Raw genomic sequence first — 17,617 nt, forward strand, 5'->3', positions numbered from 1 at the left:
AAGCAGCCAGTGGCTCGGCTGTAGCCGTGGCAGCCTCGGCATTGGGGGGAGTTGAGAACCCCAGATTTGCGCCGCTCAGCTCTCCTTACTATGAGCAGCTCCACCGAGACCGCGTTGCCAAGGCATTGGCGGCAAGTTGCGGGCAGCGAATAATAAACCATTTATATATTCATACGGCATGATATTGGTATTTAGTATTAATTGTAGGTAGTAAAAGTGCAGCGGCGTTATAGCATGTATGACAGCGTAGTAAAATTGAGTTTGGCAGGTCTACTATAATATTTACAAGGTACACCGAGAGCGATTAGCGCCAATTGCCATACCCGGAACCGAGGACACAGAAGCAGATGGAGTTTATACATAAACTGCATAGCTTTATTAGAAAACAGATCTAATCTATTATATAAGCCACTAACCATCATGGAATTTCATTCTCTATCCTACATACAGTGCTATTATAGAGGTCCAGTATGGATATTTAAATTTAGATCGCAGGACTCGCCGCAATACACGTACTCCCTATTCCAGCTAGCACTGCCACCAAAGAGGCGAAACAGTACCAAATATCAGTGATATTCACAAGCTAAAAAAACACACACACACAATGCGTGGAGAAAGGGGAATGATATTATGGAGCTCGCTAACAGGGATCGTCTCTTCTTGATTCGCAACTCGATTGCGTCACATCTAAATAACTTCCAATGTAGGTAAATTCCGGAAACCGGTTCTACGGGGTTCCTAGATTTAGATCTTGTTTTTTTTTTTTCCTCCTCTCCGCTCACCGCATTTACACATTGTCTCATGATGTTTGCATATTGGAGTTTGTCCTATTTGCACTCCTAAGAATAATTGTATGAACTTACTGTCTATACGCTCGTTACCCACGGACATAATTTTTCTCTACAAATCTCTTTCTTTGTACATTTTACACCTTGACAGAGTAATAGAAACCGGTTTAGCAGAGATTGGCTAGTGGCATGATCTACGCATTGATGTCATTGTTCTCTGCTGTTGCTGGAGGAAGCCTACAACGATAATAACGATACCCAATAAAGAAGACTCTTTTCCTCACTTTAGAAAGGAGAGAAATCAAAAGAAAACTCACAAACAAAGTACCTCACCGTTAATAGCTGCCAATTGGTTAGAAATGGGCCGCGAAGATCCTTTGAGCACAGCAGAGCGCGGCGTTGTTTCGTCTCCGTCGACAGCATCCGAAGTCGCACAGCAGGCGGCTGAATACACCAAACAAGCCGAGAAACTATCGCATCAACGCTTGGAGGACCCCTCGCCGGTAGTCGCTGTGAAGGCAGATTTTGTCACACCACAGGATCCCGTCATAGTCACTTCGGATGGCAATCGTCTGCCAGCCGTACCTCTGCATGAAGCTCACAAGTTAAACGTGTTGCGAGAAGATTTGACAGAAGGACTGTCAAAAGAAGCAGAGACGAAACAAGGAGCCGAGAATCAAGAAAAAGTGTCAAGCCCAGCCGTGGGTCATCACAATGAAGAAGAAGCTCGAAAAGTTGATCAACAGACGGAGGACCAAGATGAATCGTCTTGGCCGCAGGCGGAGCAAGGAACGTTGAAGCGGGCCATGCCTCCATCGCATACAAACCCGTTATTTCCACCTTTGCCGTTGTATGGACCGCCAACTCTGCTGCGGAATATCCAATGCTATTTCTTTAGGGCAACGTCGTTTGTTCTGAGCCTGGAATTTCTTGGTGTGATTGTACTCGGTTCGCTGTTTACATCCATCCCTGCTTTCTGTAAAAGGTTATTTCTGCCGGGTCTGCCGGGTCAGGAGAAGAAGCGGCCGTTTTATGAGCAGGAGCTCCAAAACGCTGCCATAAGAAAAGAAAAGGAAAACGAGTGGGAGCCAACAGGAGCCCAGAGAGAGATTGATGTTGAAAATGAGACCATAGTGGACGAGTATCCGCCGAAAGAGGGTGGCAAGGACCCCATCATCTGTGATGTTGGCTACTATGCGCGCAGAGTTGGCCTCGACGTGGAGGAGTTTGAGGTCGAGACTGAAGATGGCTTTATCATAGACCTTTGGCACGTTTACGATCCCAAGGAATATACCCCGCTGGATAAGGCGAGCAGAGAGAAACTCGGCCCAACAGTGTTCGAGGAGGCTTCGGCTTCAGGCGCGGGAGATTCAGGCAAGAAGCGCAAGTTCCCTGTGCTACTCATGCACGGCTTGCTGCAGAGCTCGGGAGCATACTGCTGCAACGATGACCAAAGCCTAGCCTTTTGGCTCTGCAAATCGGGATTCGACGTTTGGCTGGGCAACAACCGCTGCGGCTTCAAGCCAAAGCACGTCTTGCTTGAATATAGCGATCCGCGCATGTGGTGCTGGAACATCCGGCAGATGGGCGTCTTTGACCTGCCGGCACTCGTATCGCGAGTCCTGCACGAGACCGGCTTCCAAAAGATTGGCCTCATCTGCCACTCGCAAGGAACGACACAGACGCTCGTCGCCCTGGCAAAGGAGCAACGCCCCGACCTGGGCGAGAAGCTGACCGTGTTTTGCGCTCTGGCCCCCGCTGCCTACGCCGGCCCCCTCATCGGCAAGATGTACTTCAAGTTTATGCGCATCATATCGCCAGGCATGTTTAGGCTCATGTTTGGCATCCACGCCTTCATCCCCTTCATGATGCAGATGCACGCGCTGCTAGACCCGCGGCTGTACGGCTGGCTGGGCTACAAGGTCTTTTCGTTCCTGTTCGACTGGACGGACGAGCGCTGGGATCGCGGGCTGAGGGATCGCATGTTCCAGTTTGCGCCGGTGTATGTCAGTGCTGAATCGATGCGGTGGTGGCTTGGGCGCGAGTGCTTTGCGCAGCACAAGTGCATATTGGCGACCAAGGAGATTTTGAAAGCCGAAGAGAGCATGGATAACGAGGTGCCGGATCCGGATTTTGAACGCGGCGACGAAAAGGCAATTCCGCCACCAGCTGAAGCTCACGAGGCCCCCTCATCTTCATCCTCATCCCCCTCGCCGTCATCCCAAGCCCAGCAGCAGCAGCAGCAGCAGCAGCACCGACGGCGCCACATCAAGGGTTCCACAGCGTGGTATAACGAGCAGGTGCCTCCATTTGCGCTGTGGGTTTGCGGCGACGATCATTTGGTGGACGGCAAGCGGCTGCTCAAGCGCTTCGACTCTGGGCGCGAGCCGCACGTCAAGGTGGTGCACAGCAAGGTGATTCCAGAGTATCAACACCTGGATGTCATCTGGGCAATGGATGCGGCCGAGCAGGTATTTCGAGAAATCCGAGAGGTACTATGGAAGACGTGCGATGCTCGGGAGATTTGCAGGATCCCGGAGGGTTGTGATGCCGTGGCCGAGTGGGTACCAGCCGAGGTTGTGGAGACGATGGAGTTGATGGAGTCGAGCAGTGGCAGCAACAGCGAATAGGGAGCTGTTGATTGATTTTTACCTTGGGAGGTCTGCATTTTACCTTGGTACGATACCTTGGAGTCCTTGCCGCGACTCATTTGATGGGCTGGGGGAGGTCAATCTGTTCTATTCTCGACTTGGGCTATTTTTCGCTTTCGCTTCTGCACGAAAAGGGGGGCGTTTTGTGTATTATAAAGGAGTTGGGTTTGGGAACGGATGCTGCAAATAGGGTCAGCTTAGTGAGCGAAGATACACTTTATTGTGAGAAGATTTCAAGCCCATTTTACAATCATGTTTTAAATGGGTATTCAAATAACCGTAGTCTGTGATGTTTTAATTCTTTTATTCACAGCTTTTGCACTTGTTGTTCTAGCTACATGTAGCAACACCTGGATATCCTAATATGGTTAATCAGCAAATCGGTTGACATCAAATGCCAAATGGTAAGCACATGCATCATGCATCACCAATAGCAATAGCGGCAGTACCGATAGAAGCGATAATACCGGCAGAGTGTGGCAGCCAATATTTGGCGCATGCAAGGCGATAGTATCTATATCTATTTTGGGGTCACTCAGGACTTTATAGCATATGTAGCTGCACGGACTTTAACGTTCTAAGCAAGATGGATGTGTAAATCCGCGGACTTTTTCTTGAGAATAGCCGTCGGAGGGTTTACCATAAGCACGTACACCGCATACAGATTGGCGTGGGAAGAGAACTCCGCATTGAAATGCCGCGTATGCGTGTTCGGAGGTAGGTAAATCTTCTTACGGTCTTACTGTATCCGTAATATGTGGAATTGTTTTGGGGGTTGGACAAGCTAGTTCTGATACTTGAACAATTTACTGTATTTGTCTCTACTGACTGATTGGTAATTTGGTTAGAGGCTTATGTGTTATGCCGGAGCTGAGACCATTGCCACTTGATTCGCCAGAGCTGTCTCGCCCTTCCCCTCCATTTCTGACTCTCACTTTCATAAGCGCGAGATGCTGGTGCACGAACTCAGAAGTGCGGTAGCTCCCAAGCGGAGGTCTTACTAATTGAGACCCGGCACACAAAGCCCGGATGGCACCCGCCCAAAAGAGGGAATACGTGTGCTTGCAGTGGATATTTGAAGAATGCAATGCTACCTTCATTGTGAACAGAGCATTGTGCCCAAGATGATTCATCAAGCAGTCCCCATTACTCGCAACTCGCACAACCAAATTTCCCGTTACAACTTGACAACTTCCCCGCATTTCTTCAACTCGACACAGGGGCAAACAGCGCTACCGCCTGGAACCAGCACCGGCTCGTTACTCCACAGGGCCCGCCACGGCGCCGAGGTCCAATACACGCACGACTCCACCGTAACCACCCTGGTATCCCCGAGCTTCCGCTGTGCTAAGCAGGAGGCTAGTAGCAAAACGAAAATCTAGCCAGGTAGCTTGTGTTCCGTGGCCCATGTGCTGGGCCGTGGTGTTAGTGTGTTCGGGAACGTCATGTACTGTATAATCCTGCTGTATGTGCGAGGCCGTTGCGCCAATGCGGCGGTATGGAGTTGGCCAGCAGCAACCAGGTACATGCATACTGGAGCAACTGAGAGAGCTGGGGTATACGGCGAGTCTGGCTCGTCCCACGGGCATTATGCTAATAATATTAATACCCTCCCCCCGCCGTGGCGAGACATCCACTGGCTTGCTTGCTATTGCGATCAGCTTATCTGTTTGTTATAAACTAAGAAAGTAAAGAGACGTCACCCCTGTTTAGTTCCATTTCTTGTCTCGCGATCAAGGTTTTAAAAGGCGGTAGACGCGCTGGTTTTCTTCTCCTACTACGTTTATTAATATATTCTTTTTCTGTTTCAGATCTCTGCGAATCTATTCATTCATACTTTATACACACGTAGTAGAGGTAGTCGTTCTCATCACCAACCGCCACCATGCCGATTTCTTCACTACACGCGACGGTCGAGATTCCGGCCATAGACACATGGACGTACTACATGGATACGCCGAGAAAGTATCCCACCGACAAACGTTAGTATATATCAAGTTGCGAATTCATTCTTTTAGCACAAAGGTAGCTAACAACTTGATATTAATTAATCAGCCATTTTTGTCGATGGTGACTCTGGCAGCTCTTACTCTCTCAATGACATTAGACGTCTGGCCTACGAATTCGGCAAAGGCCTCGTCCATTCCTTGAACTGGAAAAAGGGCGACGTCATGGGCCTCTACACGCCCAACAACATCGACGTCCCAATCGTGAATTTCTCCATCCACTGGGCTGGCGGCGTTGCCAGTCCTGCGAATCCCACCTACACGGCCCAGGAGCTGGCATTCCAGCTCAAGGACTCTGGCGCAAAGGCGCTTCTCACGCAGAAACCATTCTTGGAGCAGGCTCGCAAGGCGGCGGCACTGGCAGGCTTGCCCGCGGATAGGATTTTGCTTCTGGGAGAGGGACGGGACGAGACGGGCGTTCACAGGCATTGGAGGGATATTACGGCTGCAGGGGCCAAAGTTGAGCCTCGGAAGGCCGTGATCGACCCAAAGAAGGATCTGGCGTATCTCGTGTACAGCTCGGTAAGCGTAGCTCTACAAGACTGGAGCACAGTAACAAAAAGGCTAACGAACCTGCTTCTTAGGGGACTACTGGATTGCCCAAGGGCGTGATGCTCACTCATTACAACTTGGTTGCTCAAGCCACCCAGATGGAACGTCCAGACAGGACATTAAACTGGGATGTTGACTCTCAGCTGGGCGCTCTTCCATTCTTCCACATATACGTAAGTCTGCGCGAGCCCCCAAATCAACTTGATTCATGCTGAATTTTGTAGGGTCTTGTTATTGTGCTGGGCTCATCCATCACCACCGGCTGCAAATGCGTCATCATGGCCAAGTTCGACATCGAAAAATGCTGCAAAATCATCCAGGACCACCGCATTACCTTCATGTACGTGCCGCCGCCCATCGTGCTCGCCCTGGGCAAGCACCCCGTCGTGTCAAAGTACGATCTCTCATCGCTGCGGTTTATCAATTCGGCTGCTGCACCACTGAGCAAGGAGCTGGCTATGTCGGTATGGGAGCGATTGAAGGTCGGCGTGAGGCAGGGTTATGGACTGTCCGAGACGTCCCCTGGTGTTGCGATGCAGCTTTCAGAAGAGTGGCTGAAGTTCCAGGGCTCTGTCGGAAGATTGCTTGCAAACATGGAGGCGAAAATTGTGGATGAGGACGGTAAGGAGCTGGGTGTTAATGAGGTGAGTGAAGGATATCCTTGTTGGATTTTAAGGCATCCTACTGACATGAATATCACCAGTCTGGCGAGCTTCTTTTGAAGGGACCAAATGTTTTCTCTGGTTACTGGAATAAGCCTGAGCTCAACAAAGAGACCTTTACCGAAGATGGCTGGTACAAGACAGGAGACATCTTCTACCGCTGTTCTCAGGGCCATTTCTACATTACAGATCGAAAGAAGGAGCTCATCAAGTATAGTAAGTTTCACCTCGATCCAACTAACCAGTGAAACATTTTCAAACTAACCATATCCGCCACTTCCAGAGGGCTTCCAAGTACCCCCCGCAGAGCTCGAATCCAAGCTCCACGGCCGCGAAGACATTGCCGACGTCTGCGTCATTGGCGTCTGGGACAACGTGCAGCACACCGAGATCCCGCGCGCCTACGTCGTCCTCAAGCCTGGCGTCGAGGAGACAGAGGCCAAGGCTCAAGAGATTACCGAGTGGCTCAATGCCAAGGTTGCGCCGCCCAAGAAGCTACGCGGAGGCGTGCGCTTCATCAAGGAGATCCCCAAGTCGCAGGCGGGCAAGATTCTGCGACGAGTTCTGAGAGATCAGGTTAAGAAGGAGGAAGAGGCGGAGACAAAGGCGAAGCTATAAGTGGGTGTGCGAGCAAAAGCGGGCGTTGGAAGGGCTGTGTATCATATATCATGTATTTTATTTTATTTAAAGTCTTACTTTTAATTGTACATTTGGGTCGTATATGACCCAGTAGATGCCCCATCCAATGTCTAACTATCGACAAGCCCACATGAATGAGATCCCGTCTCATCTATCCATGAATATATCCTGGTGCTTATAGTAGTAAATATTCCCATAAGAGTATACAGCTGACGTCGATGTCGTCAGTCTAATTTTTGAAAAGTCAAAATTATCCCATTCTCTCCGCCTCTTCTAGCAGCTTCTCAACGCTGAATCTCGGATCACCGTTGGTAAACCACTCCAATAGCTTTTGCCTCTCTTCCGCCCTCTCTTTCCTCTGTCCGTCTAGCTCATCGCCCGTTTGCTCCCATCCACCGTAGAATCGCTGCAAGCACATCACCAGCCACTTTGCGTGGTCCGGCTGAACATTCCTTCCCTCCATGACTTGTCCCTGCATCAAAACTAGGCCCTTATCCTTTATTAAATCGAGATGATGCGTCACAGTGGTGTGTGGCTGCGCAAATTCCCCTCTGGTCTTGTACTCGGCTAGCTGAGTGAATAGCACGGTGCTGGTCTTGGATGCCGGGTCAAAGGTCCACTGCATGAAGTGCATTTCCGCGCCCTGGCTCTCGTGTGGTACTGGGAGGACGAAGTAGGGGTTGCTGCGAGCGAGAGATTCCATTGCTTCGTATGCAGCCGCGGGGATGACGGCGCATAGAGTCTGCGGCGAGGAGGCGTGGCGAAGGCGCCAGATGGCTGTGAGTTCCTTCTCAGGCAGCTCAGCGACTTTTTCGAGGTCGAGGATATCGCCGAGAGGCTTGATGGCTTGCTTTTCGCCAGAGGAGGCCTTCTTCTGAGCAGGCTTTGAGGGGGCGGTAGAGGGCGCATTGGGCTGTGAGACTGGTGTGCCCTCGGTTTGGGGAATAGCCGTTCCTGTTAATTCTTCGACGATGAGGGGGAGCTCGACGGCGTCCTTCTTGCGCTGCTCCTGTATCTTCTCCGCATATGCCGCCTTGAGGTCATCGATGGTTCCATGTCCCTCCTGCGAAGCCTTTTTGTTGAGCTTCTCTCGGTACTTTTCGAGAATCACTTGTGAGGGCTGCGTCGTCAGGAATCGAACATCGTGGACTTGCGCCCAGCGACGCTGCTGGACGGCGCCGCGAGCAGCGTAGCGCACCGACCTGGTTGCAAAGTGTCGTAGTGTCGGTATTCGAATCATGGTTAGGCAGCGTGTGATGAAGCTGGAGACCAATTGGTCATGCAAAGTTGCAAGTTTTTTGGCGAAGCTCTAAGAGGTCCTCAAATCGATATGCGGGATTCTTCCGTCATCGCCAAAAAGTGGGCCCCGAATCTTTAACAAAGCAAAAAACACCCCACTATGGCCGATATTCTTTGGCGGGACCGTAATTTTGGCTTCACCTGCGGTTGGTGTAACGTTTACAAATACAATTCCATTCAGTCTTCAAGCTTAACTTGGCTGAGAACGCCTGAAACGACACCGCTGGGACAGAAAATTGGAACCAGGAAGCTCAATCCTTGTCCGTGGAGTAGGAAGAGGCGGTGTATTCCCTGTGCAGCAGCGTCTGGTGTTACTCACGTACCCCGCCATACTGGAAACCATTCGGTGTGCATCAGGTCAAGGGGGAATCAACAACTGGCGGAATCTCATTTTTGTTGGCCTCGCATCTTTCAACATACTCTTTTATCGTTGAATAAGCACCGTCTGCGAGAAGAAGAGCCATGGCCGACTTTCGGCAGCTGGCCCTCGACTTTGTCCTCGAAGATGATGAGGCTAAACTAACAGCGTTGGCCCAGAAGGCGGCCAAGGGTATGTTATGATGAATTGTGAATCTACTTGTGACTGGAGACTTCAAAATATCTAACGTCTATTCTTGCTTTAGAACTCGAGAGCACAGCTGGTTCCAACCCTGTTGCTCGGTGGGTAGAGGCTGTGCAGCCATGGATGCCCGGGAACAAGGAGACTGAAGACTCACAAGAAACTCCAGATTGGACATCAAGAGCCAAGGGTGAGAATCAACCACTTTCTCTGATTAAAAATCCTTTAATGGCATGCTAATAAGTGGCACTATTCAGCTTTGGAGTTTCTGTCTCATACACTAGACTTTGTGAAGCCAGATCTCTTCAAATCAAGCCAAGGTAGGCGAGACATTTTGGCAACTCCAGTACTATCGCCTGCCTTTTACTTATAATATTTTTAGTGAAGCTATTAATTGCCTTTTTCGGCGCCATGCTTGACATTGATCACAAAGCAGGCGTTCTAGCTTCGGCTTCAGCCCTGTCTCGGATCATAGCAATGAAGTGGTTTCAGCCAAACAGCGGTTATGATATCATCGAGAAAGTATGCGCCATGAAAGAAGACTTCCAGAGACAGACTCCCAAGACTCGTCTTGCGGTTTATGAGCTGCTGAGATCACTCTTGGCCGCTCCTGAAGTTGCGAGCAACCTGCAGCAAAAAGACGGTGCCTCAAGCACATATCTGCTCAATTTGCTGGAGCTGTGCCGGAATGAGAGAGATCCAGACTGCTTAATCGTATGGTTTGATATCTTGAGAAACTTTCTACAGCAGTACGACCCTTCAGATGAAGTTGTTGAGAAAGTCTTTGCCGCATTCAAGGCGTACTACCCCATCACCCTACCGCGATTGTCTCAAAGCGGTATTACCCCTGAGGATCTCAAGTCTCAACTTCGAAAGTGCTTCTCATCAACACACCGTCTTTCATCTCACTCTATACCTTTCTTGGTAGGCAAACTTGACCAAGGAGATGGCGTTACGGTAAATGTCAAGGTACGTTGACCTCTACTTCCTGCTTGGATTCTTAAATCTCATTCATTCCAGGTCGATGTTTTGAAAACTATAAGAGAGTGTCTTGAAGAATATACAAACCCAGAACAGTCCATCATCCCATATGTTGGCCGGATCTGGGGCAGCCTCAAATATGAAGTCCGAAATGGAGAAATCGAAGATGCCATTTGGGCCACCCTTGAAGTGTTGAAAACTCTCGCGACGAAGCTAAAGGATGATAATCTCCGCAACTATACCCTAGACGTGACGCGTGACTGCGTTACCGACTTATCGAACCCGATGTACACGACCCAGGCTGGCCGTCTTATCGTCAGTGTTCTCAGTGCAAACCCTAACGCGTTTATTCTCATGGTGGCGCCAACTGTTACACACCTGAAGGAGAACCTCCGGCGTCCAAAGTCGGCGACTCATACGCAAGATCTGTTGAAGATACTCAATGTCATCCTAGAGACGAGATTGCTGCTATCACAGACCCAGATGACAGATGAGCAAAAGAGCGATTTTGCTGCTGTTGATGGCGTCTTTAAGAATCTTTACAGCGACGTGTATAGCCACCCCATTACCACTTCAAGCGAAAAGAGTGCCAGCGAGGACGATATCAAAATTGCCGTTGAGGCTGTTCAGGGAGTCGGTGCCCTGGTCTCCCAAAGAGCTATTCAAATTGGATCCGATACCGACACTGCACTGCTTCTTCCCAAAGCATTGTGCTCCGAAATTGGCCTGTATGTTTTTTACATTGCCCTGCATGGATTTGACAGCAGTTATCCATGCTCGGGCTCAGATGATCTTCTAAACGAGGCAGCAAAGGCTTTGTTTAGGATCAACCAAGCTCACCCAGCAGGTTTCAGGCCTCTGATTGACTGGTTCGTGACGGTCATCCACGGCAGCTTTCAAGATGGAAGCGACGAAGCCAGCGAAAAGATCCAGAAGGTAGCCGCTTTGTTAGCCTATGTCGGATGTTCCGAGCTATCCAAATCACCCATCGATATGAGACGCCATTTCTTGTATCTTATTCATGTCATGACTACGGAATTGGAAACAGCGATCAAAACAAATGCCAGCAAAAAGGTTTGGTGTGCGCTAGTTGTCGGCATTCAGACAGCTTCTCGCTACTTTAACGACGCCTGCTTGAAGCATAACCCGGAGAAAGACCAGGCATTCGATGGTACCATGTGGCTGTATCGAGTTACCTACAAGTTCCCCGAACTGCAAGCATTTGTAGAAGAAAAGGAAGAGCAAGACGGCATTACACCAAGTTATGATACTGGATCACCATTGAAGGAACTAACTGTTACTGCACTTCGCAATGACTTTTTGCTCATTGGTCTTGCCATTGTTCGAGGCCTTTATCGCCGAGCAACGACTACAGTTGGCCCTATTGCTGGGTCTACGAAGCCCGCGCTTCAGCTCTGCGATAGCTTGTCCGGCTTGGATGATTCGTCTGAATACCGATATCTTCATCTGGTTTCTGACTATGCTAGTTTCGTTCTTCGCGAGATGAGCGAAACTCAGCAAGTCTCACTTAAACTTGACCATTACCTTTTGAACTTGTTCCAGGATGAAATAATACCAGTTCCCATTACCCTCCCAGAGGAGGGAAGAAGGCTCAGTTTAGACAAATATACGGATGAAGGGGGGTCTGCATGGGGCTGGTTGACTGAAAAGACGGTCAACACTCTGTATTACGGTCTCTTGGAGGCTATGAGGCCGTCGGTTATTGCAAAGCTTGTGAGTCTTCTTCTAAATTTGCTTTTCTCTCATTCTCTCTTTCCACATGTGGCTAACACTTTATAAAGTTTGACTATGGAATCGCCCAAGAGCTTCTGATCAGCAGCACATTGAGCGCCTCAATCACTCAGAACCCAATCACAAGGCCTGTGACGAGGTCCATCTTGACAATTCTGGCTAATAAATACAAGGTAGAGGATCTCAGCTACGTGATGGCCAGGCTGGAGGGCCGATTAGATTCTGCTCTGCATAATGCCCAGAACTCTTCAGACAGCGACGATGCTTCTCGTTACTTGGAGCAAGTTTCGTCCATCTACGCAATTGTTAGTGGTATAGTACGCCGGCCAGGCGGCAAGCAAGCCCGAGGTTTAATTCAGCAACTGCGCGATGCCCCCCGAAATGCAGCTACTGGCCATCTTCTGGCTCGCAGAATGGAGATGATTGTTGCGCCGCAACAGTTTTTGTCAAAGGACAGCTTCGCTGTGGTGAAGCCGCTTTGGACACAAAAGCTGTATTTTGAATTGGTCAAGCCTATGCTGGAGATTACTACAAGCCAAGACGAGGCTGAGAGCCAGCTCATCAAGACGAATTACAGAATCGCTGTTTTGTCTGTGGTCAAGCACATGCCATTTTCCATCTGGGAAGATGACAGTGTCGAGATCCTTCGCGCATCGGTAGTGTTGTCTCAAACCTTGGGCGCGGGACCCGACACCTTGCCTGCACTGCAGATCCTCAAGACCATATTGGCAGAGTCTTCTGAAAAAGCCCAAGATTATATCAAGAGCTTGATCAACATCTCGCTGCCTTGCTTTTCTCTCAAGGTCGCAGCAGAGCGGAAGCTGCCAGAATGGCTGCCGTCTGGCTACCTCCCAGCAAAGATCCGCCCCGACATCGAGGCCGAATGTGGCAAATTGGCCCTGGAAATCGTCGGTGCGCTACCAAGTTTGTTTGAATCGAGCTACGTGGTGCCCTTTATACCACAAGTACGGAGGGAGCTGTCTCTGGCATGCGGTCATCCAGTCCGGGACGTGCGTAGACTGGCGAGAGTGGCCCGCAAGGCGTGGACGGAAATCAACTAAGGGTTGTACACATGGTGAAACGTACACTAACACATATATGCACAAAACAATGGCGCAGGGACAGGGACGATGTTTATAGAATTTTCTAAACAAAAGAGATTGTTTCTTTGGGTAGATGGCATTGACTGGTGTTGGATCGTGGGGATCAGATACATATCGTGTATATAGAAGGTTACGCCATCCGATTGGTATACGCATTCAGAATGGATAGCAATTATAGACGATCTTACCGAGCTTTTGTCTGAGGGGCGCATCAAATGGAATATATGTCGCAATTGTCTCTTTTTAGCACACTATTGAGTATCAGGTGCGCATCAATATCCGAGCGCCCACGCAAAACTCAATTAGCTCTTCTCCAGCATCCATCACCCATCAGTGTCCTATTGTTCTCCTCTCTAGCACCGCATTCATCCAAGCCATGAGCCCGTGAAGATGCGGGGACGCAGCCAATTGTTTGCCCAGTAAGCCCAACAGCAGAGAGCCGGCAAATCTACCAGATTGGATGGAACATGTTCTAGTCCAGCCTTTTAGGCCATGGCGTTGATCATTTATGGGAGGGATTGTCCGGCATTCCAACGTGCGGGGGAATCATATAGGCCTATAAAGAGGCGTGGACAGGAAGAGCCGGCCCCCGGTAATACTGTATTGGGGCTCATTGGGGAAAAGGATTAATAACTATAATTGGAGCTGTCTCTATTTTACCTTTTAAAAAGAAGGTTTGCGCCCAATGTTCGATCATCTGGCATTCGATCTCTGGTACAACCTCGAAAGATCGTTTGGCAACACAAAATGGATCGCTCGCTCAGCATGGACGAGGCTTCGCCGTCTTCGCAGGCCAACATCGCCGACGCCGCAGCTTATGCTGCTGGTCAGAAGAAAATCCATCACGTCCATCCGCAGCACCGGCAGCACCAGGGCTCTCCTCAGCAGCAGCAATTGAGCGGTAGCCCTGAGAGGGAGTCGTACCTCGAGCTGGAGAGGAGGGGCAGTAACGAGTCTGCGACGAGAAGGATGAGCGTGTCGAGGCCTTCACATTCGGGATCGGGATTCCTTGGAACGATGCGATGATGTTTTACAATCATCTACCTTTTTTTTTATTCTATTTTTGTTTTTACGACTTTTATACATTCCTCGAGAAGAGAGTCTTTTTTTCACATGTCGACAATGGATTGGTTTTGCGGCCTTGTTTTGGTTCAGGCCGATTTACATGGTGGTGTTGATGGGGGGTATAAGTGGGCGATGATGTCAGTGTGCATTATCCGAGGCGACGGATTTGGGGCCGGGTATTTGTGCTGTTGAGCACTGGGGACTGATCGGCTTGGATGACGATTTGGCAATGTCGTTATTTCTATTTTACGGGCTGGATGGATGACACGACTGTGATTTTGGTGGACAATTAGTATTGCCGATGTATTCTTTTTTACTTGTTATAGATGCGCTGCGGGTATATGCATACGAGTTACATACCTTTACAAATACGAGCCAAAAGCAAACGAAGCTCTGTATAAGTCAAATCCAAACAAACACTGCATATAACATCTAGTGCTGTCATTGTAATATATACCATTAAAAATATACAAAGAATAGTATCTTTGATATTTATCTCCCTCCAAGCCGCCTCTTCCACACAGCGTATCCAGCATATCCCACTGCCGCCATCAGCGCTATCCTGCCGACTCCCAGTAGTAAATTGTTCCTTGCCCGCCTCATAGCCTTTTCCCTGCCCTTGGCCTGATTCTTGATAAATGTCTCTCGGTCATTGGCACGCGGGAATGGCGCCTCTACCATCTCTCCCGTCCCTTCATCCCGGACCGTCGGAATAGGTACTTCGAGATACGCGCAGAGAGGGCCCCATCCCTCTTGAATCTGGTACTCGATGCGACGATCCTCGGGTATCTCATCCCTGAAGCGCTGGTAGGTGCTCGTGTACCAAGCAATGGCCTTGTCTTTTTCCCTACGGTGATCATATCGAAATGCAAGACCAGACATTGCTCTGCCGAATTTCGCAAAAGCGCGCGTCGCTGGGTCAAATACGAAACAGAAGAGCATACCCAGCTTGGCCAATCGCGATGTCGGATTCACAGACGTCATGATGGACTCTGTCACGCTACGATACCAGCCCTCCGGATCGCGCTTCAAGATGATGACCTTTGCCTCTGGATACATGGCTGCGAGCTCGACGCCAAAGAGCGCTGGGGGCACATCAACACAGGACTGGCAGTGGCCGAGGACGTCGTCGAAGTCGGCCTTTGAGATTGTGCCTTTGCCGTCAAAGTGAGCTTCGATGAGACGGACCCATTTTGGGGCTTCTTGCTGAGGGTTTTCGATGATGTTGTGCATGTGATAGCAGTCATTGAAGCCGAGCTTCTGTAGAGCTATTCGCATGCCTGGCATATAAGTGTTAGCATCGTGGTGCAATCAAGTTGATAAGTGACTTACTCAGGGTGCCTGTTCGCTGCACGCCGCATACGATGACTCGCATGGGAACGACACGATCTGGCGAGTTAGCCATGGCGGAATGATCTACAGAGAATAACAAGTGTACGAGAAAGTGAGATACAAATATTAATTAATACGAAAGAAAAATAAAAAAGGAGAAATAGTTTAAAGTTGCATTTAATTCTTGTCGCAGCAGGGGAGCATTTATTGATAACAGAGATCCCATTTAGGCAAGTCGGTTTAATTAAGTTTTCCCCCACTAATAGATAATATCTCGATCTCCTGCAAGCCACTACCCGCAGTCCACAGGGATCGGGATATATGCTTTACACAGTAAAACGGCGAAAATTCAGTATGATATTCCCGCTGCCACGAGCCGAAACGCGCGGGATGCAATCGCCCGGTGTAAGATAGTAGTAGCACTACAGCTTTTCGGGACCGAGCATTGATGAGGTGAACATTTGCTGCTTACGGGCCGATCCTACTACAACCATTTGTGCTACTCGGGTGGCTGCATGTAGTACTCTCTTTCAAGTCTTATGAAACACGTTGAATAATTGGTGGGAAATGAGATATTTATACTATTTCTATTTTTTGCGAGTGTTTCATCGTCGTATAGGATTTCTGGGTTGCTCATATATACGGCTTATAGTCGCGGATGGCCGAGGCCCCCACGGCGATGACCCGAACAGCGAGACGCGAGGTGTGCTTCAGAGATGCTTGTAAAGGGATATGCGAACATGTGAATGCAGTAAATTTATCCACTTCTTTCCCTTTTTCTTGATTCATATTCCAGCTATCATTATTATTCAGCCTTGTTTTCTTATTTCACAATATCTAGATGTATGCGCTACTGATTTTACTCTAGGGTGGGCTCTAATGGTCTTTATGGCATTTTAGAAACACGTCGACGTAGAAAATGAAAAGACCCAATCAATTTGAGATTATTGCCTTTAATAAATAATCAACTAAAAGAAGAAGAAAAAGTCCTTATAATTTATTGATAAAAATGAAGCTCATATTACTTCTAGCGCTTTGTTTGCTTGATTTTGTATTCTCGTAGACAAGCTTGGCTTACACATAGCAAACAGGAATGCTACTTACAAGACACATGGCATCTTCTCAACACAACCGCATTCTTGCCCAAATAGAGGGGAAATGGTATCAAGTTTTATAATTAGATATGCGCTAGCTCCTTTTAATTCTTGAAATACATTTTCTAGCCATTGCCATTTCCATACAACCCTCTTGTTTACACCTTTCGTTGCCTCCCACCTTCTGATGCGTCTACTCCCGTAGATGTACCGTTGTTCGCCGCAAGAATCGCATCCAACAGCTCAGGGTTCGCATTCAGCATGTCCTGGGATTCTGACTTGATGCGTCTGGGGTCCAGCTTGCCGATTACGGGGACTGCTGTGGCTAGGATCTCCTGGAATGGTACGGCAACAAAGTAGCCGCTCTCGTCGAAGAAGGAGGCGAATGGCTTGGCCACCTCGATTATGTGTGACTTGTTGGATTTATCTGTGACGGTAATGGAGAGTCTATATGTGGGATCCAGCTTCTTTGTTGTGCTGACTACTGTGAGCTGTTGGATTCCCTTGTTAGCTGCTGCATTGCCGTCTCTCATGGTCTGGATTCCAAATTACCTTCTCTCCAGATGGTGTAGTCCCCTGGTATACAACACCCTTCTCGACAAACATCATCCAGAATGTCAGAGCACCATTTAGAATAGTATAGATGGCTACCGCGATAGCTGTGTAGATCTTGGTGTCCTCAAAGCCCAGCTTGTAGTCCCATGCGAAACATGCCGCGCAAATGAGGAACGCGGTGTATCCTAGTCCTAGCCGCACATCGCTCAGGAAATGTGTCTGTTTGAATTTTAAAGAGTTGAGGTAGTTGGGAATCGCATCGTCGGCCGTGTTCTTAAGATCTGTGGCCACGGTGTCAGAATAGTGGCTTTACCAATTGAACGCTAATAAATGCAGCATAAAGCAAGCTTGATCTTACCGGCGAGGTTGTATAGGGAAATCTTTTCTGCAGCCATGATTTCGGTTGTGTTGATAGAATCGCAAGTATCGCGAGGCGCTGGAGCTGGTGTAAGTTAAGGCAGAGGTGGCCTGTAGTTTACTTTTGTAGTGGCTACTTTAGTGATGCGCGCCGATCGTGGGGTGTTCATGGCAATTGGCTCCAAGGCGACAGCTGTGCCGGAATTATGGGGCTCTACGGCT

General features: G+C 49.0%; 6 protein-coding genes across 6 annotated transcripts; 3 read left to right on the forward strand and 3 right to left on the reverse strand.

Annotated features, from left to right (window-relative positions):
- Positions 1-465: 465 nt before the first annotated feature.
- GGI43DRAFT_401224 (Alpha/Beta hydrolase protein) lies at positions 466-3,733 on the forward strand. The gene has a single exon (XM_083205539.1). It carries the CDS (start codon positions 1,148-1,150, stop codon positions 3,416-3,418), a length of 2,271 nt encoding a protein of 756 aa, XP_083062135.1. The 5' UTR covers positions 466-1,147; the 3' UTR covers positions 3,419-3,733.
- Positions 3,734-5,221: 1,488 nt separating this feature from the next.
- GGI43DRAFT_332820 (acyl--CoA ligase) lies at positions 5,222-7,413 on the forward strand. Its single transcript, XM_083201995.1, has 6 exons — positions 5,222-5,421; positions 5,495-5,967; positions 6,030-6,170; positions 6,222-6,641; positions 6,701-6,875; positions 6,943-7,413. The coding sequence occupies exons 1-6, from the start codon at positions 5,325-5,327 to the stop codon at positions 7,275-7,277; spliced, it is 1,641 nt and encodes a 546-aa protein (XP_083062136.1). The 5' UTR covers positions 5,222-5,324; the 3' UTR covers positions 7,278-7,413.
- Positions 7,316-8,682, reverse strand: GGI43DRAFT_401226 (ATP11 protein-domain-containing protein). Its single transcript, XM_083205540.1, has one exon. It carries the CDS (start codon positions 8,536-8,538, stop codon positions 7,549-7,551), a length of 990 nt encoding a protein of 329 aa, XP_083062137.1. The 5' UTR covers positions 8,539-8,682; the 3' UTR covers positions 7,316-7,548.
- A 9-nt stretch (positions 8,683-8,691) lies between these two features.
- GGI43DRAFT_332785 (Dos2-interacting transcription regulator of RNA-Pol-II-domain-containing protein) lies at positions 8,692-12,963 on the forward strand. The gene is made up of 6 exons (XM_083201994.1): positions 8,692-9,147; positions 9,221-9,346; positions 9,414-9,476; positions 9,539-10,125; positions 10,177-11,871; positions 11,940-12,963. The coding sequence occupies exons 1-6, from the start codon at positions 9,060-9,062 to the stop codon at positions 12,948-12,950; spliced, it is 3,570 nt and encodes a 1,189-aa protein (XP_083062138.1). The 5' UTR covers positions 8,692-9,059; the 3' UTR covers positions 12,951-12,963.
- A 1,517-nt stretch (positions 12,964-14,480) lies between these two features.
- Positions 14,481-15,624, reverse strand: GGI43DRAFT_401228 (P-loop containing nucleoside triphosphate hydrolase protein). Its single transcript, XM_083205541.1, has 2 exons — positions 15,390-15,624; positions 14,481-15,337 (listed from the first exon to the last, which is right to left on the reverse strand). The coding sequence occupies exons 1-2, from the start codon at positions 15,460-15,462 to the stop codon at positions 14,550-14,552; spliced, it is 861 nt and encodes a 286-aa protein (XP_083062139.1). The 5' UTR covers positions 15,463-15,624; the 3' UTR covers positions 14,481-14,549.
- Positions 15,625-16,403: 779 nt separating this feature from the next.
- On the reverse strand, positions 16,404-17,549 carry GGI43DRAFT_401230 (signal peptidase complex subunit SPC2). Its single transcript, XM_083205542.1, has 3 exons — positions 17,397-17,549; positions 17,036-17,319; positions 16,404-16,974 (listed from the first exon to the last, which is right to left on the reverse strand). Exons 1-3 carry the CDS (start codon positions 17,431-17,433, stop codon positions 16,642-16,644), a joined length of 654 nt encoding a protein of 217 aa, XP_083062140.1. The 5' UTR covers positions 17,434-17,549; the 3' UTR covers positions 16,404-16,641.
- Between the last annotated feature and the right edge of the window lie 68 nt (positions 17,550-17,617).

Source organism: Trichoderma evansii, assembly GCF_050947405.1.
Source record: "Trichoderma evansii strain SZMC 28006 chromosome Unknown GGI43scaffold_6, whole genome shotgun sequence".
Taxonomy (NCBI): domain Eukaryota; kingdom Fungi; phylum Ascomycota; class Sordariomycetes; order Hypocreales; family Hypocreaceae; genus Trichoderma; species Trichoderma evansii.